The sequence below is a fragment of the Copidosoma floridanum genome, unplaced genomic scaffold (assembly GCF_036245765.1).
Source record: "Copidosoma floridanum isolate Cflo_tuat_1 unplaced genomic scaffold, Cflo_Japanese_pri ptg000006l, whole genome shotgun sequence".
NCBI lineage: Eukaryota > Metazoa > Arthropoda > Insecta > Hymenoptera > Encyrtidae > Copidosoma > Copidosoma floridanum.
This window is the reverse complement of record NW_028321883.1, coordinates 23,808,796-23,836,668: the sequence shown is the minus strand read 5'-3', so window position 1 is coordinate 23,836,668 and position 27,873 is coordinate 23,808,796. Positions and strand designations below refer to the sequence as shown.

Genomic DNA, 27,873 nt, shown 5'->3' with positions numbered 1-27,873 from the left:
CACCCAATTAACCGTATCAAAATAATTTAATTGAGTACGCAAATGTCTATGTACAAAAATAATTTAACTATCACGTACTACTATTGTTGCACTTTTCACACTCAATTTCATCAGGAATCATCAATCCATAAGAATATTCCTCGCGCACGCGATCCTGAATGTGTTTCAACATTTTTTTATAAGACTCATGCCAGATGCAACTCTCTCTTTCAACAACAGATCTGGAAAACAAATTGAGTCAGTTTATTACGTCAACAGAATTTTTATTTTAAATTGTTTAAAATGTTATGATTTACCTGCGTAGACACTTTAAAAGTACATAGAGATCTGGAAGACGATTCTTTCGTGGTAGAGTACCAAGAAAAGTAGTCATGGAAAGGAAGTCGACGTCGTTTACATCGGTATTATTACTTATCCAGTCCATAATTTGTCGTTTTATCTGAGAAATCGGAAGCGCGAGAAGACAATTCACCAAATCAGATAAAATTTCAGAGTGCTCTAAATTTCCATTCGAACGATCAAAATGAAAAGTGCAATTTAATGCTGCAGGGTTTTCATTTTCTTCAGGTAAAATATTTTCTACTGTCTGCATTTTGGTTGTATTTGAAGTTGGTTCAGTTTCTTTTATAACTTTAGTTGGAAAAACTGGAATTTTTTTTCTTGGTCGCCCTCTACCTCTTCCTGATTTTAATTTTACATTTTTGTTAGATTTTTTTTCATTTTCGAAAATATTCCACCCTCTAGTGCCAAAATTATTATTTATTTTTTCTTCTGGCTGAATATTTTTTTGTTTTTTCTTCAAGTCACAATAGTTTTTGACTTCGTTTTTAACTTCATTTGGTAGAGCTGCCAAAAATTCTGGATCAATTTGTGAAAATGATATATCTTTGTCCGCTTGAGTTTCTTTGTTGGTAACGTGTGAATTAGCTGTGACTTTTTTTTGAGGACTTTCTGGAATTTTTCTAGCTTCTTCGTTTCCCTTGTTTGCATATTCATTAAGAATTTCATTGCGAATTTCTTCAGGCAGTTCGATTAACACTTTCATATCGACTTCCTGAATATCTGGCATTGCAAATTTACCAGATTTATTAGCGTTTGGCTTTATTTGCTTAAAATATTCCGGTTGCTTCGTTTGCTTGAATTGACTAGGATTTTTTAATTGATTAGTCACCGGTTTTTTAAACTCCTCATTGTTTGACTCGCAAATCACGATTTTAGCGTCACTAATAGTTTTTCCACCCATATTAGAACTATCTTCATCATCACTATCCAGTGTAATCACTTCAGGTATTTCCTTTTTTAGATTCAACGTAATTTTATTTCTATCTTGTAGATTGGACTTTCTATGATCCGTTATTGTTTTGTTTTTGAGTTTATTGGAAATTGCAATAATTTCTTTTAGTTCAGATTCATTTTCTCCTGCAACATTGATAAAATGACTAACATTATTGGATTCTTTGATAACTTTTTCTTGCTCTTTCATTTTATCAATGAATTTAAAAAGAGTGGCTACAGCTGGTTTATTTTTTGTGGACTCCAACTTGGTCATTTGAATTCCAACACCTCTTGCATCTTGTGGATTTTCGTTAAACTGATTCCATAAAGACGTGATTTCTCTGCAAAGTTAAAATCATAGTAATTTTTTTCTCTTAGTACACATAAATAAAAGAAAAGAAAATTGTACCTCGTGATTATTATGGGGTCGTCGGTGGCAGCTATTAAATTTTTTGATTTATTAAAGGCATCACAAATTCCGTGACCCATGAACTTTTTCGGTTCATTTGGCGCTTCTTTTGCGCGAAATAAAACTTTTAGAGTGACGCATCTTCCTTTTAAACTATTTTTTTTCAGTCTGTCACTAACTTCTATGCTTAATTTTTTTAGAAACTCATGTGCTGCTTCCGTGTTTTCGAATCTAATTCCATAGTTTACTTCTGCAGAAACAGATTTTCTTACGTGTTCTAAATTTAATTTATTATGGTCGATACCTCGACACATATCGTGCAACTGCTGACCATTTTTTTTACCGAATTCTTTTTGCAGCTCATATAACGAAATTTTTTCTAAATCTGCACAAGTTTTAATGTTCATTTGATGTAGTTTTTGACTAGTAGAATACCCAACACCTTGAAAAAGTAATAATGATTGCAATGTTATTTTTTCATTTCGTAAAAATCAGAATTAAGTTACATCATACCTGTTGTAAATATCAACCTTTAGTGCCATCATATATTAATGTTAAAAGGTAAGTGCCATTGAAATAATAAATAAATAATTACCTGGTAAGTCCCTGACATTCAATGTTCTGATGAAAGATCTAACGTCGGCGCCTTTTAAATGATATTGACCATCTGGTTTTGCTTTTTTAGTGGCCAGCCTCGCCTGCAATTTATTTTCTCCAAACCCTGTAGACACAGGACAACCAGTCTTGTCTTTGATTTCATTTCTTAGTATGGAGGCAAATTCTAAAGGACTTGCACCAGTTAATTGACAAATTTTTGTACAATCTGCATACATTTCATCACAACTTACTGCCTCAATATTTAATGTATACGAAGCAACTGTATCATACAAAGCATAGGAGACTTCTTTGTATCCTTCAAAATCGTATTTAATTGTTTTTAAATTTGGACAAAGTTTTAAAGCTTGACCTAGAAACATGCCATTTTTGACACCAGCTTGTCTTGCCTCATATGAACAAGAAGCTATTTCTGACATCGAACTGCATTCCTCAGGATCATTAGATCCACTTTGTTTATTACCTCTTGCATGCGCGACTGCTATGGGAAAACCTCTTAAATTAGGATTTTTGCGTAAACCTACAGATACAAAAAAACAATCCATATCAATGTGCATTATAATTTGACTTTTATCGTTCGAGATCGAAACAATTAAATTTTCTTTTGGAAAAAATTCATCATCGCCAAATAAGTCTTCATCTGAATTTGAATCATCTGCTGTAACTGATGGTCCACCTTTACACTTTTGATTACTATACTTTTTTTTCAAGGATTCTAACCCAGGAAATTTACCATCATTCTTGTCTCTAAGGTCACTTATATAATCTTTAAACATTGCTCCCATTGTTGAAATATGATGCAAACGCGAATTATTATAAAATTCAGTTAGAAATGCAGGATTTTTGGTGCTATTAGCAATGACCGATGCAGATGAAGAAGAAGTAACCGTTTCATTTTTTTGCTCCAATTTTTTTCTTACTGAAAAAAATGTAGGGGGTTTTTTAGTACTACTCAATATAGGAGAACTGGGGCGTTCTGGTAAATCTTGTTGAAGGTCAACCTGTACCTCAGTTTTTTTAACAACGTGAGACATGAGAGATGGCTGATTTTTTGTACACTGAGAATACAATAGGTAGTTTTTAAAATCAAGTACTTTTCCTGCTTTAATACTGTCTGTAATCCATTCTGGTTTACATAAAGGTAATGGATTTTTAGCTTTTCTGTAGGCAATAATTTTTGAATAAGGCAAATTTGAGGCTATCAGATGAGTAGTTGTCTGAGATCTCAAGTAATGATGGTAAATCCCACCGTGAGCCATCATGAGGCGTTTAAGCTCATCAGCACAAGGATCAGTATATCCATTGACAAATATGGCAATGCCATTGAAAAGTGTTGTAGGATTGGCAAATTGATTTTGGGCTGACTCTTGGAACTGCTCTTCTAGTTTAGCTTTTTTAGCAGCCATATAACCTCCCTACAAATATTATTATGCATCAGTTGCTTATTTACAAATAAAATCAAAGCTGCTTGACATCGTTCATCAATAATTCAAAATAAAAACGAAGTTGAAGTAGAGATTATTTGAGGTTAGAGTAACTGTTGTGGGCTTACCCAATCTTCGCAGCAGTCAGCCCAGGCCGGATCTTTTTTACTCTGAGCCATGATTTCGATAATTTACACTATTTACACTTGAATAAAAATAAAAATTGTTTACATGTAACTTAAGTTATTGCTCCACTTCAACTTCACTATTTCGCGCGCAATCATGTTTACAAAACATTCCACGGCCATTTTGGATTTTAAAATAATATAATATCTTATCTCGAAAAAGATGGTTAGTACAGATGGAATTGTTTGACAAAACGTAGATTATTTGAAAATATCTGAAGTTCAAACGATGGCTATATATAAAATCATAAATTTATATAACAATTAAGTAGATGTACATATTATTCCAATATACCTACAAAACATTCAGTCGGCTTAAGATTATTTGCGCGTTGTACATATTGCGATGTCGTGAAACAATCGAGCGCTGGATATCCAAGCCGTCAGTTTGCGACATCCGCGTGAAAATCAGTTGATGTCACTTTTACTTACTTTTTCGGAACCATTTTTTTTTTTTTTGCTAAACATTTTTTAAACACATTAAAAACAATTCACCGCAAAAATTCTTCTGACGCCATTTGATACTGGTACGCGTCCAAAGGCCAGGAAACCAAGTTGAAAAGCGCGCCGGCGTGTCGAAGGTAAAAAAATGAAGGTATACTTTGCAAAAAGTCACATTTCTCCCTAGTTTGCTCAAAAGATCGTTCATTAAAACATAGGCACGGGTGTTATTTATTTAATTGATTTAATTTCGCTCAAGCGTGTAAACATGTCGTCTATAACCGAGCTATCACCTATAATCCATGTAGAAGCGAAAGACTTGCACGTTGAGCCAGGCGCGCTCGGTGACGAGCATCGCCCCGACAAGCCGACTCCCGCGGGTCCGCTCGCGCGCCTCTAATTCAAAGCCAACGTCGCAGAACTCTCAACAGCCTCTGGCTCCTAATAGGCTAGCGTCGTCAATCCAGAATTTCCGGGAAACCTTTGGATCCTTGGAATCGCTCTTCGACCTTCGCAAGCCCATACAACTCGAGTTCGAGGACTACCTACCCGTCAGTCCGATCCCTCTGCGGGAAGCCAAGGAAGAAACTTCGGAGTCGGAGTACGAGTTCGCCCCACCCGGAGACTTTATCGAGTCTCTCAAGCCGGTGTTCCCAGAAGTTGAGCCCCACCTCGTTCTACCGGTTGGTTGTCATGGACCTTTATTAGTTAGATGAAAGTGCCTTTAACACTTTTATCTTTCTTTGGGCAGGATCACGAAGTCGCACGTCACTCGGAAGGGGAGTCCGAACTGAAGTCTGGTGATTTTCGAACAGTTGGGGATTCTTCACCCGTACTGCCAGAAGCCGAGAAGAAGGACATTACAGAGTGAGAAATTAAAACAAAGAGCAAACAAACGTCATATCGAGTGATAAATTAATTGTGGGGAGGGTTTTTTTTTTCTCGATAGAATGTCGGACAAAGAGAAAGTTTCCAAGGTGGAAGATGGATGTAACAAAGCCGCCAAAGCGCCAAATAGAGAGATAGAAAGTGCCAAAGCAGCCCCGGCTGCCTGTCGGGACACTCGGGACGGGGAGGCGGCCGGTAACAAACCACCGGCTTATCCGTTACCTCCGAACTTGGGTTTAGGTACTTGACGTGTAATACACGTGGAATATTATTTTATTCGTAAGTCAAATTAATTTTCGTTATACTTTGGTAAAAGGTATCGTGGTTCCAAATGATAAGCACAGCGACTCGATCATGAGCACGATTCCCCTGACCGATCCTTGCGTAGCTGAAGAAATGATGAATAATCAAAAGGAAGCGAACGCCATAAAGAAGATCATACAAGAAGACAAGGATATCGTTCAAGAGTTGTCTCAAGTTAGTCTATGTTAACGATGATGTGTATTCTTTTTGTGCTTAGATGTAAAAATTATAGGAAAATTGTACCGTTAATGACGTTTATTACAGAAAGAAGAACTGTCGGTAGAAGACACGGCTAAGTTTAGGGAAGTGCAGGCGCGCTTGATGTCTAATGTCGCGAAACTGAACAACATTACCCGCAAACTGGAACGAACCATCGGTGTTATGGATCCGTCCACGCGAACTTTTGCGAAAATGTTCGACATGTTGCCTTATCCACATCAGGTAGAAACAATTACGTAAAAATATATGCATTACGTAATTGATGTTTTGTTTTAATTTTGGATAAGGATAAGGACAAATGTAAAAAGGTGTGTGAAAAAACTTGCGAGCCCGATAAACCTTGCGAGAGGTTCGCGTTCCCTGAAATCGACTATCCCGAGGACAAGTAAACTCTACTTTCAACAATGATAATCATCTTTCGTTTTAGTTCAACAACTAGTTCAAAAGAAACATATATTTTAACACCTTAAAGATTACCCAGGGTCATTGTTTGCGGCAACACGGAAGAAAATATTCCAAAGATAGTTGTTGCGGACAGCAGGCCGAAAAGTCGGGGGAAAAAGTGCATTGAAAATTTAACGGGCAGACTGACGGAATTTATGTCGCTGCAAGAAAAAATGGCCAAAGAAAATGCACAGCTGGAGGGTGGAAAGTACATACCCTATATTTTAAATCGTACAGTGCCAAAACTGCCTTACTTTGACCTTTCAAAACTACAATGGAACGTTGTATTTAATTGACAAAAGACTGCGTATACGTCTAAGACAGGACTTCAATTTTGTTTGCGTACACGTTCATCTGTCATTCGGATTCTTAACCTAATATTGTCAAAATTGTATGTTGTCCATATTCAGACATTACCTCTGATCTAGTTCTACTTCCTGCTCTTGAAAAATAGATTCGATCACTCGAGCACTGGACAAATTTTAATTTAAATATAATAAACACTACATCGTAGATATCAGCTACAAAGGGAGCTGCTGGAAAAGGACAATGCGGTGGAATGCTTGCAACGAAAACTTTGTGGCCTACAGGCTGATATTCGTATTGTTATGAAGGAGAATTCTGAGCTAAATAATAAGCTCAACTGTATTCAGCAGCAACAGCAACAGTCGCGTTGCTCTTCGCCCCAATCGCGGCCGGCAACTTCGGCATCGTCTCCCTCTAGGTCTCCTTGCCTCTCGCCACAACGGCCCGAACACTCGCCCAATCGTCACAAGGATCTTTCGTGCAAGTGCAGTTCAAGGGGAGCCGAACAAACGATTCAGCCGCCCCTCGAAACACCTCCCGGATGCGAAAGCAGTAAGTGTTTCCTAATCGTTTTTTTTAAATTTTGTTTTATAAATAACGCACGAAAAGTTTTTTTTGAAGATGGTACATAAAAATAAAATTTGGGAATGTTTATTTTATATTCATCAGAAATTAGGATAGTTTAAAATTACTTTGAGTTACACGTTTCATTCAAATGCGAGCTATCCATACATATTTTACTTCTCATTCTTATACTCAGCTTAAAAGTACTTGTGTCATAAATACGTGTACAAATCTAACATCGATCTAATATCTGCAAAAATATAAGTTATCTTTATAGTTACAAAAAAATAAAAATGGAATTGTAGGTACAGCTCTCAAGATTTTAAACGATTATCGCTAGTCCATTGAAGTTGTACACTTTATGCTTTTTTTTTTGCGCCATCACTGGTTGAAATAGAATTAAATACTTAACTAAAAATTATTAAAAAACAAAATTAAACTCCATCAATGTAGGAATTCCCAGTGCGTGTAAAGAGCGACGAACGCCGAATTGCGCGCGACTAGCCGGGGGAGCCTCAAGAGCTGGGGACGACTGTTTTTTTCCACATCGCCAAGATATGCACAGCCGAAATGCAAATTCTAGCGGCTGTCCTCAGAGACCACCACCTCCTCCTCCTCCTTCGAGCCGCGTCGAACACACGTGCCCCACTGAGATCGAAAGAAGACCCAATGCCTGTGGAAATAACACAAATCAGGAGGTTACATAAATTATGACTAAATATTATTATTATCGTTGCAAACAAGAATTGTCAATAACCAGGGTATGGAGAAAAAAAAAAGTAACAGTAGACTATTGCTCGTAAAGGAAGATCCGTTTCCTCGCCTGAGAGAGGAGCTCGCAACTCTGATGACGGAATTATTGAAAGCGGAGCGAGAAAAGGATCAATTGGAGCAGCAAAAAAAATTAATCGAGTGCGCTAACCCCCGTACCCGTTCAGGCTGTCCTGAACCACTTAGAGTTCCTAGCATACCGTCCAAGGTTTCATGTGTTTATTTATAATACAAATTTGAGCCCATAAATTCTGAAAATTATATTAATTTATTTAATGTCAACAGATCACTAAGGACTCGGCACCTTGCCTGCCCTGCAGCGACTTGCCGGTATATAAAAAAAAAATTTATTTCATGAAATAGAGCATATAAAAAATCGTTTATTTTCAAACGCAGAATTGCGTCGAGCAGCAATTTCGAGATTTGCGAGAACAGTATGCTCGCCTCCAAGACGATTACAAGAGCAAACTGTGCGAAGTGTCGCGGCTGCGAACCGACTCGGAGGCTTTGAGGCGAGAGACTCGCGAAGCCAAGGAAGAGCGCGAATGTCTCGAAATCAAGTTGATAGACGCGCAAGAGAGATTGCGAGCGGTCGAGGGAGAACGGAACGATCTGCTTGGTATGGTAGAATTTTTTTTTTTTGGTGCATTGAAAGCGTAGGTAAAATTGACCCAAGTATTGTTTGAATAATGATGATTTTTACTGTTACAATAGGCACCAAGGAGCAGCTCGTGGAGCAAGAGCAAACTCTGCTAGTTGCGAGACAGCGCTTCCGAGAAGCACAAGACGAACTTGAGGAGTTGCGCACCATGATACGTGACCAGGCGACGCAGTTGGACGATTACCAGAATAAATATTTACAAGTGCATTTTAAGATTTTACAAGATTATATACAGTAAAAAAAAAAATGAAAATGCATTATAGAAATTATTTACTAAAGGCTCAGCAGATCGTCGAAGAACAGCGGCGGCAGCTCGATCTGATGGACATGGACAACGCTAGAATGAACGAAAATGTTACCTTGGAGATCGGTCGTGTGAAGGTATTATAATCATTGATTTGGTGTATGAATTAAAAATTAATTGTTAAAAAACGTACGTAGAACCAATTTCAAGAAAAACTAGCTGAACTAGCACCGCTACCCGACATCTTGAAGCAGACGCAGATGAAATTGCAAGAATCTCAGCAATTGCGAATGCTAGCCGAGCACAATTGCGAAGACTTGTCTCGAGAACTACTCGGAGCTAAAGAAAAAATTGATGCCATGCAAACGCAAATAAATGATTTGCAGCGAGAACTTCAAACGCTACTGGTAACTGTTTTGTTTAATGTGGTTTATTGTTGCGAGGTCAAACTAATTTTTCATATTTTCACGAAGGACGAGAAGAATGATGGTGGTGGCCGCATCGATGAACTGGAGAAGAAGAATAGCGAGCTGCGTACCGATAATGAGCGGATGAAAAACGCTATCGCACGCTTCGAAGAGCAATGTGCTAGCATGCAAAAGCGTCAAGATGAGAAGCAGCACGAGATAGCTCAGCTCACGGCCATGCTAGAGCAGGTACGCGAGGATTCGGCAAGGCAAGTGTCAAGAACTAAAGAAAGATGCGAGGCCATAAAACGCAGCATGCAAGCACAAATTAGCGACTTTGAAATACAATTGGCGCAATGTCGAGCGGCGGCTAAAACGGCGCAGAAAGAAAGAGACGAGATAAGGCAGAAGATGCAGAGCCAGATCGGAAACCTGAACGAAGCACTGCAACAGGCTCAGGGCAGAATAAGATCGTTGCAAGGACATGTCGATTACTTGAAAGTATCGTACAGTAACATATTTAAAGGTCAAGAGCAATGCGAGACTGTGTCGCAAATAGAATCTCCTGCGCCTGGTTATGATTCTTGTGATTGCAACTACTAAATTTCTTATTGAAATCTGTATTTATTGTCTCTTATTCTCTTAACATAAGTATATTTTTAAAAAAATGAAATAAAATTATTGGCAAATAACTTAACAAACTGCAAAAACTATGTACACTTTCTTTGTTACACATATAACTAAAAAAATGTAATTTTCTACTTTACGAGTTACGTTAAAAAGTGTGACAATTTTTTAAATTGGCAATACTTTATTTTCAAATACATAATGTAAACTAAAAAGGAATCATGCTAGGTTGCATGTGGAAAAGTAAAAAATTGTACCTCTTCTGCCAACTATTTACAAAGAACTTTTAAAGTTTTAGCCTTATTTTTCTTTAGCCTCCTTGCACAACGAATCCAACTTATCGCGCATCGTGGCCGAGTAGGTGCTAATTTTTTCAATTTCGTTACGGAAGAACTCTAGCTGAGTTTGCAACTCAGAAGCTTTATCTTTTTTTATGCGACAAGTTGAGCATCTGAAATCACACAAAATATTCATGATTATTCATCTTGGACAAGTCACCAGTAAACATTAATGGGCTTTTTCCAACATACTTTTCATTAGAACGAGATGAACAAGTCGGTTGACTCGGCGAACAAGCAACAGCTCTTAAAATAGCAGGACTTGGTTCGTACATCGAAGTACTTGGATTGGTCCCAGAGTCCATTGATTTACAGTCTCCGCAATTTATTTTCAACAAATCTAACAGTATCCCTCGCACTCTTTTGCCGCCAAATTTCTGCTTACGCGTCTGCAAAAAATAATAAATAAAAAAATCAGACATAAATAACGAATTAGATGATTTTGAGAAGTTTCAACAACATTTAATACCTCTGGCTCATCTGATTGGTGTTTTTGAGGAATGAGCGGATCATTGTCATTTTCATTAGTTTCGTTACTAGGGCTGGGGGAATGCAGGGTGTTTTGTTTGTGAGAATGATTGAGTTTCGAGCTGAGCTGTAAAATATCCTCGTCTAATTCGATCTCGTCGTCAGTGGGCTCGGAGTTTTGATTCACGAAAGACCTCTGTTTGAATGGATTACCGCATGCGGCAGCTGTTCTGCAATGGCTATGGCGATTGTTGCAGCAAGCAAATTCTTGATAAACGTTGGGCAGAGAGTGCCTACCGAGATCTTGAAGGTGGGATTTGCAGTTAGTGTTGCGCTTGTCGGTCTGATATCTGCAACCACAGTAGTCCTCCTCGACTCTGATTCGAGAGCAACAAGGCGGATTTTCGTGACTCTGGCAGCATGCCGGCACCAAAGTTCGATGACAATGATGGTGATTATACAGCTCGTTGTCTACACTGTTGACTGTCTCACAAGAGTGATTATGCTGCTGCTGATTGAATCTTGGTACTACCCTCGATTTCTTGCTCGTCGAGGCTGAGAGGTTTCTAGTTAACATACGAGGAGTGCTTTGCCAGCGGACGTCCATTTTCGCATTTTTCGATCGCGGCGACGACTCTGATTCGTCTAGGTTTTGGTTAATCAAATCCTGACTTAGTTCTTTACCCCATATGTTGATTGTACCGTTTACTTCCGTCATGTACACCTCAACGTTCCCCAATAAATAAGGACCGCACTCTCGAACTCCTTTACTCTGATTGGGGCCCACTTCCTTGGCTTGGATCAAAAAGCTGTGCTCCTTACCATTTTCATCTTCTGGATACAAAAATATTTTTACGTCTTCATCCGATTCTTGGGTGTCTTTTGACTGCTTTGTGGTTTGTGAAGTAGCACTACCATCATCAATCGTCTTATCCCCGTCGTTGGGATTAGTGATTTGAGTTTCGGCAGTAGTATGAGGAACTTTGAATGGCTGAACATGTTCATCCATATTGTCGGAGGCTTTTCGTTTCCTCGACGGCCCAGCTTTACTATGTTGATTCGACTGTACAGAATCTATCACAATTTCAGGAATTTGATGCTTGGGACTAGGGCTTTTCTTGCCATACCTGTCCCATTTTGCTTTGCCAGTCGTGATGTTTGACAGAGTTTGTAGAATTTTGTTGGAAGTGATGAAAGCTCGAGAAAATGGGTTCTTAGGCTTAGGCGTTCTGCCTTGCGTTGTTACACTATCGTCTGAAAATAAGGCAGTCTTCATGCTGGGTGGTGGGTCTATTGAGGCCGCGACACTATTTGTACTATCCGACCACTGTGTGTTAATTGTTGACATACTGTTGACGGTCGATTTTGGATCGATTTGTTCGTCATCTTCACAATCTATGTCGATGAGCGGCATATTAAGAGCTGGACCGGACGACTTGCTGTCAGTTTGGATCGCAGCTGTCTTCTTTTCTGGCACTAGTTTTTCTTTTTCTTGATAATACGTAACGATCTTTCTCAAATTGTCTAATTCTATTTTCATTGACATGTTTTCCGACAACGTTTTTTGATAGATATTTCGAAGGTTCTCGAATTGCCCGTTCTGCTGATGCAGCTGTGACCTTAAAATATGAACATCAGGATGCTCTTGGTTAAATGTTTCTGTCGATTGACTAATCATAACGGGAGTTTTTCTGTTTTGAAGATCTTCTTCCTCATCTATTCTTTCTGCAGCGCGATAGTTACTTGTAACACTATTAATTTCCAGAATACATGGTGGCTCGTCGACGTCATTGTTATTACACTTTCCAGTAATGTTTGGTATTTGATTGATTGTTCTTTCATCACCCATAACTTCGTCGATAAATTCCTCATTAGAGGGACCTTTCATGTATTCTTCGTAAGATAGCGACCGTAAATTAGAAACGTTGCCAGAATCCTCTCCATTAACCAACAATTTGGGAGAAAATTCATCACGCCTACGTATGCCTTTTTTAGCGTTTACATAGTTATTTGGATCATCATTCGTAGCAGTACCATTCATCCTACCAACTCTTCCGTCATTTCTTGGATCGTCAATCGCAATCGGATCTACGTCCATTGACTCTTGATTCATTGCTGATTGTCTATCATCTACTCCTTGCTTGGGTAAGAAATTAATAGTTATTTCACCGTTGTCAAATGGCTGCGGGACGTAAAACCGGTTACTTTCCTCTGCTACTTCTTTTAAAGCTTTCTCTGTATAATTTTTTATTGTTTTACAAGTCATAACCATCTCTTCATTTTTACGCGCTTGTGATTCTGTTGAAAAAAAAAACAAACAAATAAACAAAACATAAGTAACACATGTAATCAACAGCAATCAATGATTAATCATTAAAATGCAAATTTGTAAAAAAAATTATGGATATTTACCAAGTAATTCTTCTTGCCTATTTTTGACTTCTTCTTGAGATTTTTTACGTTTTTCAGTTGATATTTTTCTTTGTTCTGACATGTCTATTATGTACTGTTTGACTTTACTTTGAACGTAATCGTATTTTCCTGGAGTTGCCTTGCGCTCTTGATTCCTTTCAAATCTTGCTTTTTGGCTTAAGGGGTTTACATTACGTCTATTTTTTATTGAATGATCTCTAGAGTAACTTAAATCCTGCAGTGAAGCACTGCGCTCTTTGACCTGCTTGTTAAGACCATTACTATGCCTAAGAACTAAATCATCAGAACCACCATCAAAATAATCTGGCCCAGAGTCATCTTCTGTGCCGTCTTCTTTGTAACATTCTTCTACTTCATCGTCATCTTCCATTTCCTCATCCTCGTCATAATCTTCATCATCATCTTCATTTTCTATTTTTCTCTCAGGTCTTGTTGTTTGCCTTCTATCTGCAATAGTTCAGTAAAAGATGAGGTTAAAATTTACCAATAGAAAATACAAGCATTTGTATCTTACCATAGTTATCTTTGTACCGTTGTCTTTCTATTTCTTCTTCTTCATCATCATCATCATACGAAGAACTTACATAATCCTCTTCATCTTCGTCTTCATCATATGAATGTTCTTCTTCCTCACCCTCTTCGCCTTTGTCATATTCATCATCGTCGTCATCATCTATAACGCATACACTGTCACTGTCACTATCTTCAACTTTTTTAGGCATAGGCTTAGGACTATATCTTTCTTCTTGCTTGAAGTTGGCACCTGATTCAATTACTTGAGAACTATCAACGGCAACCATCGCAGGCATTTCCTCATCTTCAATGGCTCTTTCTTGTAACATACTTTCAGCAGGCATTGGAATAGTGTCTTGAGACCCATGTGATATTTCCTGCATAATAATAAATAAGTGGAAAGTGAATCTGTGACATGAATAATTCAGGAGCGATAACAATTGCGTTATTGATCATCTAAGCTTCAAAAGATGTAAAATTTAGAAAAACAAAAGAATTTCATTTGTTTTTCATATTTATAAAAACAGAACAGGTACCATGAATACCATATACAGATAAGTGGAGAAACTTACCGAAGAACGTTCTTTTTCTTGATTTTCCTCCTCACTATCTAACTGCTCCTCCTGTTCCACAGGATGTTCAGGTTCCTGCTCTAGTGGGTCCTCTAAAGTCAATCCACTAGGCTCAGGCTCAGATGACTCCTTTTCAGGCTGTTGTTCCATGATCTCTTCCTGCTGTTGCTTTTGAACTTTATTAGTCTGTTCTTCATTAACCGTGGACTCGACAATCACCTTATCTTCTTTTTCTTCTTCAGGTTGAACGAGCTCTGCCTCCTCTTTCGCTTGTCCCTCCACTTGTTTTTGCTGCGGCTGCAACTCGACTTCTTCGAGCTGCTGAACCGACTTAACGGGCTCAGCTGTCGGTTCTGACATGTCTAACGGACTTTCAGATAAGAGTGATAAGGACAAGTGCAGGTGACCACGCCGGCTTTTTTCGTCACACGCGTGCTCTACTCAAAAGTAACCGCCAGAAACGGGGAAGACTGCGCCAGCGACTAGGTTAACACACGCGACAGTTGTCCGGGTGCTCGCGAATTCTAACCCGACGTCGTGCGATGCACGCGGGGAGTTACCGCGAATCAATGGCCCCCACCTACCGCTGCTCTGGGGGGGGCTGGGCAAGCGGTTGATACGTATATATACCTGCGTCTCCGCTGCTCCCTCGGGGCGTCCTTGAGGCTTCGTCGGTGCTCTTGGTCTCTGTCCAGCACTTACGGCGTCGAGGTCGACATTCTCTTGATTGTGCCGACCCACGTTTCCTGAAGAGGCTGGGAAATAATAGGCTTTTGCTTTTCTTTTGACTAACTGCAGGAAAAACGTGCGATAAATCACCGCGCTCTGAGCGGAATGTCTCGAATTCCGAGTCGACGTTGCTCCCTGCTTCCTGTTCCTACTGTTCCTACCTCTTCCTTGCCCCCACACACTATCTTCCTCTGCAGGCAAATGCCCGACACCCGACATCCGATCCAATATGAAACCGCAGCTGCATGGCAGCAGCCCTTTTTTATCACGCGAGTGATTTGATGAAACGATGGATCGTGTGAACTGCGAGTCTGGCGCGTCTTTTGAAAGATCAATCGCGCCACGGCACGTCAATCGTAACGTGTCAATGTTTGTTTGTTTTCATTGTTGCGTTCAGTTCGGCAAAGTACTAAAAGTTTGTTTGATTGTTTTGTTGTTGGAGAAAGAAGACGATCAGGAGAGAAAACTCACGAGTCAACAATTATGACGAGTAATAGTGCTGGGATTGTTGGGCTACCACTGACAATTGAATTTAGGTAGTTAAACAACACGGCAATTTTCTAACCTATACTTTCTCATGTGACGCATTTAAACGGTCAAATAAGTAAATAATAAGTATTTAAACGTTTGTTCGTCATTAAGACCACACATTTTTATACTTTTCATGTTTTTCATCGTTTTTATTTGTATTTTGTTCTGATGAAACTGCTCAATCGTTCTCTTATTATTTTCAAATGTAACTCACGGAAATCTTAAAATTTTTATAACTTTTTTTTTTTATTGTTTCAGAGGTGGAGCTGAGTTGTTGTTTGAAAATAAAAAAAAACACAGTATTACGTTGTCCGGAGACGAAGAATGTAAGTTCAAAGGATTATTGCTGTGTACTATACTTTCTGTCAATTCATGTTTATATATGTTTATGGCTATTAGGGACATTAAATACGTTGATCCTATGGTTGCGTGATAATATGCTATCGGAGAGGCCAGAACTTTTTGTCTCCGAAGATACAGTGTAAGTAACTCATTTGAACATTTTTAAATATTCGTCAAAACCAAATCCATATAAGTATACATATGGGTGTTATTTATATACACTTCTCATAAATTTCTTACGAGCACGTGCTGTTTTTATTTACATTGCGTGAAAAGACTATAGAGTAAATGTAGTACTTAAAACAGATGGAGCTGATACTTTGTGAATGAGTCGATATACTTTACAAGCGTGTAACAACTAATGTTAAGTATAGATGGAATAATATTTTAGATGTTTATTATCAAAAATTGATTAGTTTTACATAAATTTGTAAATTGGCACAGATGCATCATTCTCATATCAGTCAATGATAAGTTAGATAACTGATGGTATGATAAATCAATTTTCACGTTTGTTGGTTCAGTTAGACGAGACGTGCGTTAGATGGCAGCAGCTGTGCAGTTTATTACGCGTTTTTTTTCCGCGACTTTGAGCCAATGTAATACTTTGTGTTGTACAAATAACTGCGTTTTTTAAAATTATTCAATAATAAACTATCCGGTGTTATGAACTATTTTCAGGAGGCCAGGAATTCTTGTCTTGGTGAACGACGCAGACTGGGAACTATATGTAAGAACCACTTTTTTATTTTAACTTTACAATTTATCATTTGTATACCAATCACTAAATGTGTATTAGTTTAAAAAAAAATCAAATCGAATTAAAATGAAAAATTAACATGAAGATAGTAACTTGTACATTAGCAGCAATTGATCATTCTTTCCATTTTTTTTCTTTCGCAAAAATATTCCAGCGCTTCGCTGATACCGAAGTAAAAGTTTGAAAGATTGACTCTTGCTTACCGTTTTTTTTTTTTTTAATTTACATTCCTACAAAAGTACAGTCCGGGAATATGGAAATGGATAGAACTGTTTACTTTTTGCCGAGAGACAAGAAACCGATAATGAAGCTCTTAACAATATTCCCTGGAAAACAAACAAGTGGCCTGATCACGCGACAGAGAGAGCCACCGAACAAAAAAAAGAATCCCAGACCCATTCATCCGATATCCATCCTTCCCCCGACAATTCCCTCGAAAGTCAACCCCGGGACGCTCGAGCAAAAAAAAAAAGGAGGCATAAAACAGCGTATCCACGCAAACAGAGAGAGGGAGGAGGAAGAAAAATCAAAAGCAGAGTTCTGATTAACTATTCGTGTTTCTCTGGCTTGTGTGATTCGCAGGGCCAGGGCGAGTACGTGCTGAAGCCGAACGACACTGTGACGTTTATTTCGACGCTACACGGCGGTTAACGTCGCCCACGCCTGGCTGGTTGAATTTTCGGACAGAGGAGCCCCACTCGGTCCTGATGCATAAAGCTCGACTACCACATGTTGTGTTTAAATTGCGTGCTAATGAAGGAATATAGAGGCACCGAGTCACGTGCGCGCAAAAACCAAATGACTGCACGGGCGAGTTGAGCTGTGATAAACCAGGGCACTACTTTTTTTTTTTTTTTTTTTTCACTCGCTTTCTCATCTTCGAGCTATACATTTTTTAAAAGCTTTGATTCTTTTTTGCCAAGACGTTGATGAAATATCAATAAATATTTATGAAATAATTTGTACTTATGTTTAATTTTCAGCCAGAAACCCCCTCATCGATCCATCTTCCGAAAACAGTTGTAAACCAAGGTATATAAACCTGACAATCGAAGACGACGTTCGAGCATCAGCCCGTCTCCCGTTGGTAGAAAAATTATATATACGTTGACGCGTAAAAACTGGAAAATCAATGAAAACGAAATTATTTGGCACGATTAAAATTTAATTAAAATTCACGCGAACGCCCGTCGTCCACGTCTACGTCGAGGAAAGACGACTAATTAATTTTCGCTCTGTGAGTTTTCTGAAACTTGAAACGAGTGCAGACGGGGGCAGGTAAGTATACTACAAGGGAAGAGAAAGAAGTAGCGCGAGTATAAAGAAAAGCAGCGACGTCGGCAGGTTGAAAAATGCAGTTCTGCCGTGAGCAGAGCGCGTCTCGCAATTAACTTTCCAATTTATCCGAATGAATTGCTCATCGGTCAGGCGAGAGGAAGGAAACGCGATGATGGACCTCGTGCTCGTTATACAGATACATGTATACCCACGCGTTTTACAAAACACGATTTGTAACGGTCAAAGTTTATACTCGGAGTTCTCTCTCTCTCTCTCTGGAGGGGATGGGGGAAAAGAAAACCAAACGTTTTCTCGCGTGAAACGCTGTATGTACACACACCACCCGTACAATAATATTATATAACGTGTACGTGGAAGGTGCGGGCTCTCTGTGAAATATACGTACACGGCGCGCGTGCGCCTCGAGAGATAAGTTGTAGATAATGGGCATAATGTAGCGGAGCCGGGGCGACACTTTGGCCAGCCTCCAAGAGTCTCGGTGGCTGATGTTATTGCTTTACTCTTTCTCACTTCTCCGGTCCCCCCCATCGCCCTGGTGCGATTCTCTGACGCTGGCCGAGTTCCGCCGACTCGGTGCTGCTATAGCCGTGCCTGGTGTCATAACACTTACACACCTCCACCTCGATCCTCACACCCACTCTATGCAGGGGGTGTATGTATATAACTGCATAGTCGCTTGCACTCGGCTTTACATACATTACGTTACAATTAACATCGGGTGCAGGAAGTTTCGCACTTTTGCAAACGAGCCCGACTCCCCCCTCCGCCTCCCCCGCTTTTCTCTAGCGGCGCACTTTTTCATATCACGCACCGGGAGCAAGTATATATTCCTTTTTTCCTCTCTCCCGAGGAGTCGCGCGCGCGCTTTATTCTCGATTTATCGCCGAAAACTTGGCTCGTTAATTACACATCATCTCCTTCCCCGGGAGGAATTCATTTATGCACGAGTGCGCCGCTGCAGTTGTGGGTGTACAGGGGCTTCTTCCCGAGTATAAGTGGGTTGACTACACACCAAAGTGCGATACTTGTACTTGGAGATCGCGCCTTATTTTGACCTTTGGCGCTTGCAGGACTCTCTCGGACGGAACCGTGCCAATTGTAACGAGGACGACCCGTTCCGCTCGAAAGTGAGCTCGTTAGAAAGAAAAAAAAAAAAAAAAAACTAAAAAAAAGGTCAGCTATTGCATCAACGCCATAAGAGCCGAATCAAGTCATTGTACACGATTGAAGGATTCCAGTGGCTTTGCCTGAAATGTAATATGACAATGAGCTTGAAAAAAAATTAATCCGACAAAGAGCCAAAGAAGGGGAATATAACGAGCACAGCGAGAGATGCATCGGGACGAATGCGTGGATATTATACATATACGGGGGTGGAGAGCTTGCATGCACGCGCACACGCCATAAACAGAGCCCGTGCAGTGTATCAAAGGGGGTGGAGGGCAGCGAGGTGGATACACACGTGTGTGCGCGAACGTAACATCGCGGTATCTGTCTCGACCAGAGAATACTCTGCCATTGCCGTGGATGCGCTGGATGGAGGAGGTTTCTAGGTACATGTCACGTGTGGTCTTTGGTCCTATACTTCCGTGGATATGTTGTTCTCGCTCTCTGTTCCTTCTTCTTGGGTGCGCCGTTGTGTGGCCCTACCATATGCATAATATACAGTTGCGTTAACGAGCTGTGTGCGTCCGTATACGACTGTACTAAAGTACGTGTGTGGTTTCCAAAAGACATACTTGACTCGAGAACACGTGTGTAAATGTATTTTCGTTTGTCACTAGTTGGAGCCGAAGGCGAGATCCGAGACGTTTTTGTTGACGATTCTGACACACTTTTATCCAGTTAGAGTTTAATTCTTTGCTGGAAAACCATTGGAGTCTCCTGGAAAAACTGCCAATTGTATTTTCTTGTCAAATTACACCGAAGAGTTGTAAAAACATTGTTTATCCCCTCGATATGCGTACGATAAAGGCGAAAAACTATTTCATATGGAAATAATTTCAAAATTCTTTGCTGATATCCAACGACGTATCGTATCATTTGTTCCTTTTCTCGAAGCGCAGTGATAGGTACCTGTACTTTCAATATCCGAAATATACGCATACACGTAGAGACGTTCGCTTGCTATATTAAAACTAAAAGAAAGAAAAAGCTTACGGTACAATTTTTATCGATTCTCCGCTGAGAGCCGTTTGCAGAGAGGGAAAAAAAAAGAGAAAAAGTATTAAAATTGAATAAAAAGTAAAGGGCGTGTATTTTTATACATGTAGCCTGAAATGCAGCTTATTGCCAAAGGTAGGTATATATGAAGCACAAAGTACACATGGTAGGAAAGTTTGATCGAAATCACGGGGCTTCCCCCGGTTGCATCGGCCTCACCGGGTGGCAGTCCCCTGCAACGGTCACGCGCCAGTCCGTGTGCACGCGGGTATGTACACGTCGAGGTGGATGAACGAATCGCTCTCCCACTGCACGCGGACTCGCACGCGTAGATCCATACACACGTACATTGTATAGTTATCACGTATATACATACATATACACACATGTCCATCTAATTCGCATGCTTGCACCAGAGGACACGGCACGCGTACACGCGCATCATACTCGTATACAACCATAGGTACGTGGTATACACGTATATTATGTATACACATAGAGGTACCTGCCGACACGTATCATCATCCATACATATACCCGTGCACGTACTTATATACGGAGTAAGGGTGGCTCGGACGTATACGGCCGGGCTCGTGATGTAATCATGGCTGACACAATTAATCACTGGACCGTCCCCGGCTTCACCTATCGCGTATGTGTATATATATGTACAACCTGTGCCCCCACACCCACCTACCCCTACTACCCTCGATCCCTTTCTCTCTGTGTCACTTTGTGTACATGTGTTTCATCTATACCTATATACCAACACTGCCACGTACAGACGTTCATTTGCGGACTGCACAGCCAGACCTATTTTTTTTTTAAACGTGTCCAAGTATATATACATCTCAGCGGAAGCCATTAGCGATTACCTCGGGTTTTTTTTTTTTTTTTTTTTTTGCACCCGAGCTTTTTCGCTCTCTTTCCCCGTACGAGTGTCGAGTTTCCCGGACCCCTGCTGTATACATACATATCATTCCTCAGTCTTCGTCCCAAGATTTTATTCCCATTCGAAAGCAATCATCGTCATTATATTCCCCCCCGGCGAATCACGTGTATACATAATTCCATGTATAATCTCTTGGGCGCCTGGGAGATGAAAAACCTCCCCCTCGGATAATAGTCGCAGAGGTGCTTGCGCCAGTCGAAAGAAAAATAGAAAGAAAGCCAGAGTCCGTTAGGTGTTTTTGCCCACAAATGTGTACACGTATATATAACTGTGTGATAGTATAAGGAGAGCGTTGTTGGTGGGTTAACCACCGTGTGTATGTATAATATGTATACGAGCTGCAGGTGGAGCAAGGGCAGATGAAATCGCGGCGGGGCTCGTCTCGGGCGAATTAAAGTTTCGTAGGTGTAACGGTTGTTTCGCCTCGCGGAAGCGCCCATGGCTCGCGTGCGGTGTAATTTCTGTTATCTCTCCAGCCAACGGGGCCGGCTATATATACCTACCGGCGAAATATAAAATAATAAGGGCCGGGGCGACAGCGCGCGAGAAGGAAAGAAAGAAAGAGAGAGCCAACTTTGCCTATTACGCCGAAACTGTTTTGCCCCGCTAACGTTTCTTCCCCCCCCCCCCTCTCCCCACCAAACTTTTAACGGCTCCTTCTTTTCTTAAGTACCCTATACCCTACATCGGTGTATACTCTCTTCTCTTCTCGCGCCTGTACGTATATTATACCAATGCACCGCTTGCGCTTGCCAGTGTATCCTTAAATGTCCCTCAAATAGGTATTTCATCCTTTTCTTGTTTACGTATATACACTTACTTACCTCCAAAAATCACTAATCGCTCGCCAAATAACGTACTATTCATACGCCCCTCTCTATTTTGTACCGTAAATACACCCACGTGTAATTTGTCCATTGCTATACATCGATCCTCGGCTAAAGCTCGAGCTTTTCCATTCGTTTTCGAAAAAGAAAAAGAAAAAAAAGCTTCGCCCAGTGAACTCCCCATGGGCCTGTATAATTAAAGATGCGGTCGAGTACTTTCATTTAGTCGGAGCAAATCGATAGTTTTACGAGGTAGCTCCGCGTCGAGGAGCCCAGGTACAATATACATAGGTAATAATACCGTACACCCCGTGGATGTGCACCGCCGTAAAGTAGAAAGGGAGGATTCCCGCGAGTTTACGAGGGGACATTTTTACCGATCGCGAGGAATTAATTTTTGGCCGGGCTCGTTCGTTGGATGCACGTATGTATATATCTCTGACTCTCTTGGCTTTCACCTTATTTATCGCGAACCCTTTCCTCGCTCCCCCCCGTGTGGCCGCGTGAAAGCTCCCCAAATGGAGGAGCAAAGGAGCCCCAAACATCGAGGGGGGTACAATGGGCGCGGAGAAAGGATCCTCACTTTATCGGATTGCACCCGAAGATCGCACCACTATACCGCACACTGAGCCGTATCTTGGATCCTTTTTTCTTTTTTTTTTTTCTTTTTTTTTTTTTTGGCTTATAATGTACGGAAGAATAAGGAAGCCGGAAAATTTTAGGGTAAGAATATGCATTTTGTTGTTGATGGACGCGATTTCTCCCCCACTCCCCTTTTTTTTTACCGCAACCCATTCCTCTCGTTCGCCGCGCGTCTGCTCAGTATAACCGGCAAACCAAGACGACGGAGTTGGTACCCGCGAAACTTGCATAAATCGCAGCGCGTGTAACGAGATTAGAATATTACAAGGGGGAGAGGGGGATGCGAAAAAAAAAATATATCCGCGCAAGGAGGGAACAACGGGTAGCTATACATGTACACACTTGTCTATACCCGCGGAGAGAAGAAAAACACTCGCCAGCGCAAAGTGGAGGCAGCGAAAATGACGGGGGGGTTAAGGATGGACGAAGCGGAAAGAATACAGGGGCTTCGAGAGCAGAGAGAGAGAGAGAGAGGCGCTGCCGGAGTGAAATTTCATCCGCGAAAGCGAAGAGAAGTGACGACGATACAGCAACAACACATACACACACATACACTTGTCTACCTGGCGCCTGTACCACCACTCTCCGACTCTACTGCTGCCGGAATCATCTCGGCAGCTATACAGCGGATGGGGGGGTGCAGGATGTAAGAGGGAGAAAAAAAAGCAAAGGGAAGATATCGTCTTTCCATCCTCCCACTTGTTGTAGATGGGTAGGTGTATACATGTATACGGTGTGTATGTGTATGCAAGGCAGGGCGGATGGACGAGCGGACGGATGGTCGAGAAGGAGCGATTTTTCCTCTCCCGCGCGCCAGGGTCCGTATACACGGTATGCGAGGGGAGGAGGGTGGGACACGACTCGTTCGGACGTCTTCTTGCCATCAGCATAAAACGCCGGGTTTTATGAGCCGTAGCCGAGTAGACGGTTTCGCGTTACATCTTCCTCAAATGCCCCGACATTGTGCCTTCCCGTCTACCGCCTCTATTTCCACTCTCTTTTTCGTCCCTCTAGCGCCTCGACTCTCGTACACACACACACACACACCCTGGGAAGAAAAAAGAGCCCACGGGGCTACGGCTCTAAGCGCCCGCTGTGATTTCTCAAGGTAAAAACTAGGTTCTCCTCCTGTCTATCTACTCCGAAGCCTGCATATACGCGACCCTACCGGCGCTACACATGTATACGTACGAATTGCTCCGACATGCCAGACAGATTTCATTTTAAGATAGATTCGAGTATACTTATCGCTTAGGTTTTTTTTTTTTTTTTTTTTTTTTTTTTTTCGCCAGCTATAGCCGAGGCATATATTTTATGTTTTGTGCTTTTGCAAAGCTAACGGGATATTTGTTACCCCTGTAAGCTACACAAATGATCTTTAAAGCAATGCCGAGTGTCTGACTGAAATCCGACTGTTACTACTGAAAACCCGTGCGCATGTACAACAGTATAGGACGGCTGACCAAAATCCGATAGTTACTACTGAAAACTCGTACCAAATGTTTAGTGTGCACCACGGGTAATGTGACAGTAGATCTCGAAAGTATTAACGATAAATCAAAGACCGAAATCTGACCCCTGTGCTGGATGTCTGACTAAAATCGACGATTACTACTGAAAAATTGAACGTGGCTAAAAAAGGGACAATAAAAAAGAATAACCATAACAATCCTCTGCTTGCGATAAAAAAAAAAGTTTCCTTCGTCAACTGACAAGTAAAATCACCGACGAAACTCCTTACTTACGCGGTGTATACAAGTAAAACAGACCCGGAGTAGAGCCAGAGAGGAGAGATCACGGGATACAACACTTAGTCGAGACTCTACACGTCAAAAGTAGGTGTGCATATACAATACGTGGACGAGAAAAGCCGGCAGGCAGAGACGCGAATTTCATTCCGATACAGCGATGTGCGCGACCCCGGCAAATTGGTAGCCCTTTACCCCCCCGGGGAGTGTCCCCCCCCACGCCCCGATGGTCAGCAGAGCAGTGACGGCGAGTGCCCATCGGGACACTGCTCGCGTTTTCCCAGTGGACGGCGATTACGGCCAGTCGGAGGCTGGTGCAAAAGGAAGGCTCGCGGGTAATTTGTCCATTGGCAGCCGCGCTCATTCTCTCGCGGGTGCCGACCCGCATCTCAACTAGCCGCTCGAGACTCTCGCGTCGTCTCTTCAGCTTACATACAATGGTATGTATACGTATACACCCTATACACCTACACCTCGCCCCTCTCGGCTGTCATCCATGACACTGATTCTTTGATTCTAGCCACGTGGATTTTTCCAACGGCACGGGGCTATATGTACACCTATCTACCGTCAATTACATTGGAATACATATAGAGCTGTGCCACGGAGCCGTGACGTAATTCAAGGCAAAGTTGCCGAGTTTAACATCGGAGCGACGGCAGCAGAGCAGCGAGAGGCTTAAAGGGGATGGAGTTTGGGAGGGGGTCAGTCTTAGCGTCAAACAAAATAAACTCATTACGCGCGGCAGCCTCGCTTGTTCCTCGAGCAGGTCCTCCCTCAAAGTAAGAAACATCGCGCGGTTTCGTAATACTTGGCTTGTGTTTGAGGCGTGGGCTCCCCCCTGCCGTGGAAGAATCAACTCGGTGGTTCCGCGAAGGGAAAACAAGGGGCGCAGCCTCTCTTTGGGGCACGACGGGTATACGCAGCGCGTGCAATTTGTGCGCGTACGCGCGTTCAGATGCACGTTGGAGTAATTGTGTCGTAACGCCGAGCGTTGGCGCTGGCAGCCAAAGAAATACGCCGCTCGTTGCAGTGTTCACGTGTAACCCGTGTTGCAAACGCGTGGACTCGACTCATTTGCATATTATAATTTATCGGCGGGACGCACGTACATGTACACACGTATATACAATACCACCAGCGAATCCGTGGACTTTCAAATTTAACTTTCAAAATAACGCCGCACGGTCTCCCACCCCCCAACCGCCCCCCCCCCTCCGGTCTTTTCGTTCTATTAGCCGAGTGCACGAGGTTTAGCCGGCATCTCGAGCGCGAGCCAAGGAAATAAGTCTCGTACGAGCGGGTGCACACGTCTGTGTATGTTTTGCAAAGTATATTGGACAAAGTTTTTCTTTTCTTTTTTTTGGCTTGGAGCTTGACAATGGAAAATAAAGTAAAGAAAAATATTTACGTGCGAAATCATCAAGTATTAAAAACAGTGGAACGAGACGACGAGCGGACTCGTATAACCATATAGGTGCATATCACGTTGAGCTCGTGGGTTAATATACGAGGTATGATGCAAGCAATAAGTGCAAGACAAAGCGAGACAAAGGACATTGAAGGGGGGGCATAAAAGCATACACAGAGCCGACGCGTACATATATATATATAGGTACACGCGCTGTTATACCTTCGTACGAGAGACACATATGGCCAATCCGAGCTCGTAAAGGCCGCTCGAGGCTTTTTCGACCAAGAATAGAGAGGGAGAGTATATATAAGGGGTAGCTCAAGTTCTCGCGTGACCATGAAACGTTATCTTATTCCTCGACTCGGTTGGACGGGCTCTACGTATAACGAAACTGTTCCCCTGACATAGGATTGCTGGGGAGGGGGGTGGGGCACTATAGTGCACACGGCAAGTATTTCGATTAAGCCACGCTGCACCTATACTGTATATACATTTATAGGTGTATAGCAGAGAGCTCCACTGTGGAATTATTTCAAAGTAGGGGCGCGTTAAGATTTTCAAAGATATGTACACGCGCACCGAGTGGTATAGGTCTTATCCTTCGTGTGGATCTTTTAACTATTCCAACAATGAGCCGATCAATTGCTCGGAAAGAATATATCACTGCAGACCCGAGGAGGATATAACATAACTCCGCTGGTTTGGTCGATTTTCCCCATTTTTGTCGCACAACCCCTCCCCCCCTCATCTCGTCCGATCTTGTACTTTTAATTTACCCCCTCCCCCTCAGTTCTTAAACTCTTCTCTTTTCTTTCTTTTTATACACTGTCTTTATTTTGCGTTAATCCCTGTCCTCCGTAAACCCCATGTAGAGTCGAGCGCCGAAATCAAAGGGACTGTTTACGATCGAACGAAAGAACGGGGCTCTGTATTCTCGATCCGATTAGCATGCGGATGCGCAAATAGTGGGGAGAGGGGGGGGATGAGACGAGAAACAGATGTCGAGATCCGAGTTTCTATTCATCATCGGCGCTGGGGAGTGAAAGGGAGCTAGTGGCGCAACTTGATCCGGAAATTCCGAGGACAGTGGCCAGTGGTGGAGCGAGAAGAAGGAGAGAATGGTCATTGAATATGCATCAGCAGAGGTCAGCGTATGGAGCGCACGAGGGAGACACCTTCGGAATAAGTGTATATATATACGTACACGACGCCAGGGACGAGATGCTACTGTACGGCGAATGGCACACTGCGAGCGGAATCGGCAAACCTTTCCTACCCCTCCCACACCGCTGGACCTTTTTCTTCCTTACACCTTACCCTCGATTTCGTGCCGCACCTTTTTTTTCCCCCTCCACCCTCCTCCTCCTTCGCGATTCTTTTCGAATCCAATTTCACCGGGAGCCACACGTGATTTTCGATATTTCAATTCGCCCCATCCGATTTCTCTCGCAATCGCCGATTTGATTGATAATCCCTTTCTCTCCCTCTTTGTAAAAATCATCAACTGGGTAAGGGTGTACAATATACACACTAGAGGAAATTGTGTGGTATTTTTTCTGCATTCACCCTGAATCTCATTTGCGCAGTAACGGCAGAAGGAACTTTGTAGACGCGAGGGGGAAGGAGGTGGGGGGGGGGGGCAAAGCACGCGAGCGAGCCTCCACTTTTAACTCTTTTAATTGAAAAATAACAAAAAATCCAAACTTGCGCGGATTCATCGGCTCTATTCATCTCTCACCTGCCTTCCTCTCTTTCTCGATCTTATTTCTCTCTCTCCCTCCGCGGCTGCACGTGTATATATATATATAGCACTCGCGATTAACTTTGATATAATGGGGGGGGGGGGAGCCTCACCGCAACGATGGAATTCCACGCAAATCTTCGTAGGTAGGTATACACACCCCAAGAAACTCGCTCTCCCCCTCTGCGACTCGCAGTGGATTTATTGAAAATTTTAATCGAATTTCATCCTCTCGCTTCCTCCCCTGGTGTGGGTGCACTATACGTGTATACACAACTCTCACTTGCGTCCCAATTACCGGGGGCCCGTACCACTCCACGAATCATCGCAAACGCGTGTATATTGTATCGTACAACGTTTTTCATCCCGATGCTGTACCTCCAAGTGTACAACGAGACGATTTGTAAACGCTTGGTGAAGTCCTCGCGGATCATGTGCGCAGAGTTGGTTTAAAATTTCCAGAGCCAGAACGACGTTAAATCTCAAAGCTGGTGATTTTGGGTGAAATAGTCGGTAAGTACACACACACATCCACACGCGTATCTATACGTGCAGGCTTCGGCAGGGCGAAGGGGTACGGGGGGGGGTGGAAGTCAGCTTTAAAGTTCGATATTACCT

The 27,873-nt window shown here is 42.0% G+C and overlaps 4 protein-coding genes across 5 annotated transcripts; 2 read left to right on the top strand and 2 right to left on the bottom strand.

The window, feature by feature from the left end:
- Nucleotides 1-7: 7 nt before the first annotated feature.
- Rev1 (Rev1 DNA directed polymerase) lies at nucleotides 8-4,008 on the bottom strand. Its single transcript, XM_014354161.2, has 5 exons — nucleotides 3,852-4,008; nucleotides 2,280-3,714; nucleotides 1,685-2,126; nucleotides 297-1,616; nucleotides 8-221 (listed from the first exon to the last, which is right to left on the bottom strand). Exons 1-5 carry the CDS (start codon nucleotides 3,900-3,902, stop codon nucleotides 71-73), a joined length of 3,399 nt encoding a protein of 1,132 aa, XP_014209647.2. The 5' UTR covers nucleotides 3,903-4,008; the 3' UTR covers nucleotides 8-70.
- A 489-nt stretch (nucleotides 4,009-4,497) lies between these two features.
- LOC106640207 (uncharacterized) lies at nucleotides 4,498-9,759 on the top strand. Its single transcript, XM_089598814.1, has 17 exons — nucleotides 4,498-4,503; nucleotides 4,658-5,032; nucleotides 5,101-5,216; nucleotides 5,299-5,477; nucleotides 5,554-5,714; nucleotides 5,805-5,981; nucleotides 6,053-6,144; nucleotides 6,232-6,411; nucleotides 6,718-7,061; nucleotides 7,527-7,771; nucleotides 7,879-8,052; nucleotides 8,130-8,174; nucleotides 8,241-8,463; nucleotides 8,559-8,707; nucleotides 8,785-8,886; nucleotides 8,947-9,156; nucleotides 9,223-9,759. Exons 1-17 carry the CDS (start codon nucleotides 4,498-4,500, stop codon nucleotides 9,757-9,759), a joined length of 3,315 nt encoding a protein of 1,104 aa, XP_089454940.1.
- Nucleotides 7,125-14,983, bottom strand: LOC106640319 (uncharacterized). The gene is made up of 7 exons (XM_014354318.2): nucleotides 14,108-14,983; nucleotides 13,537-13,912; nucleotides 13,002-13,469; nucleotides 10,591-12,887; nucleotides 10,314-10,510; nucleotides 10,041-10,234; nucleotides 7,125-7,746 (listed from the first exon to the last, which is right to left on the bottom strand). Exons 1-6 carry the CDS (start codon nucleotides 14,465-14,467, stop codon nucleotides 10,084-10,086), a joined length of 3,849 nt encoding a protein of 1,282 aa, XP_014209804.2. The 5' UTR covers nucleotides 14,468-14,983; the 3' UTR covers nucleotides 7,125-7,746; nucleotides 10,041-10,083.
- A 207-nt stretch (nucleotides 14,984-15,190) lies between these two features.
- Urm1 (Ubiquitin-related modifier 1) lies at nucleotides 15,191-17,328 on the top strand. Of its 2 annotated transcripts, none has more exons than XM_014354269.2 (5): nucleotides 15,191-15,372; nucleotides 15,626-15,693; nucleotides 15,767-15,848; nucleotides 16,391-16,439; nucleotides 17,052-17,328. In XM_014354269.2, the coding sequence occupies exons 1-5, from the start codon at nucleotides 15,320-15,322 to the stop codon at nucleotides 17,118-17,120; spliced, it is 321 nt and encodes a 106-aa protein (XP_014209755.1). In that variant the 5' UTR covers nucleotides 15,191-15,319; the 3' UTR covers nucleotides 17,121-17,328. The 2 variants fall into 2 exon arrangements, with proteins under 2 accessions (XP_014209755.1, XP_089454626.1); XM_089598500.1 differs by lacking the exon at nucleotides 17,052-17,328 and adding an exon at nucleotides 16,709-16,809.
- Nucleotides 17,329-27,873: the final 10,545 nt, after the last annotated feature.

What these genes read in the sequence shown, in the direction of transcription:
- Rev1 (XM_014354161.2), bottom strand. Translation starts at nt 3,902, where the DNA reads ATGGCTCAGAGTAAAAAAGATCCGGCCTGGGCTGACTGCTGCGAAGAT. An exon ending in CTGACTGCTGCGAAGATTGG is followed by an intron (nt 3,715 to 3,851) that starts GTAAGCCCACAA and finishes TAATATTTGTAG; the next exon opens with GGAGGTTATATGGCTGCTAA. An exon ending in GACCCCATAATAATCACGAG is followed by an intron (nt 1,617 to 1,684) that starts GTACAATTTTCT and finishes TTAACTTTGCAG; the next exon opens with AGAAATCACGTCTTTATGGA.
- LOC106640207 (XM_089598814.1), top strand. An exon ending in GCACAGCTGGAGGGTGGAAA is followed by an intron (nt 6,412 to 6,717) that starts GTACATACCCTA and finishes ACTACATCGTAG; the next exon opens with ATATCAGCTACAAAGGGAGC. An exon ending in GAGAACTTCAAACGCTACTG is followed by an intron (nt 9,157 to 9,222) that starts GTAACTGTTTTG and finishes ATTTTCACGAAG; the next exon opens with GACGAGAAGAATGATGGTGG.
- LOC106640319 (XM_014354318.2), bottom strand. Translation starts at nt 14,467, where the DNA reads ATGTCAGAACCGACAGCTGAGCCCGTTAAGTCGGTTCAGCAGCTCGAA. An exon ending in AAGAAAAAGAACGTTCTTCG is followed by an intron (nt 13,913 to 14,107) that starts GTAAGTTTCTCC and finishes ATTATTATGCAG; the next exon opens with GAAATATCACATGGGTCTCA. An exon ending in TCATCTCGTTCTAATGAAAA is followed by an intron (nt 10,235 to 10,313) that starts GTATGTTGGAAA and finishes GTGTGATTTCAG; the next exon opens with ATGCTCAACTTGTCGCATAA.
- Urm1 (XM_014354269.2), top strand. Translation starts at nt 15,320, where the DNA reads ATGACGAGTAATAGTGCTGGGATTGTTGGGCTACCACTGACAATTGAA. An exon ending in CCACTGACAATTGAATTTAG is followed by an intron (nt 15,373 to 15,625) that starts GTAGTTAAACAA and finishes TTATTGTTTCAG; the next exon opens with AGGTGGAGCTGAGTTGTTGT. An exon ending in TTTGTCTCCGAAGATACAGT is followed by an intron (nt 15,849 to 16,390) that starts GTAAGTAACTCA and finishes AACTATTTTCAG; the next exon opens with GAGGCCAGGAATTCTTGTCT.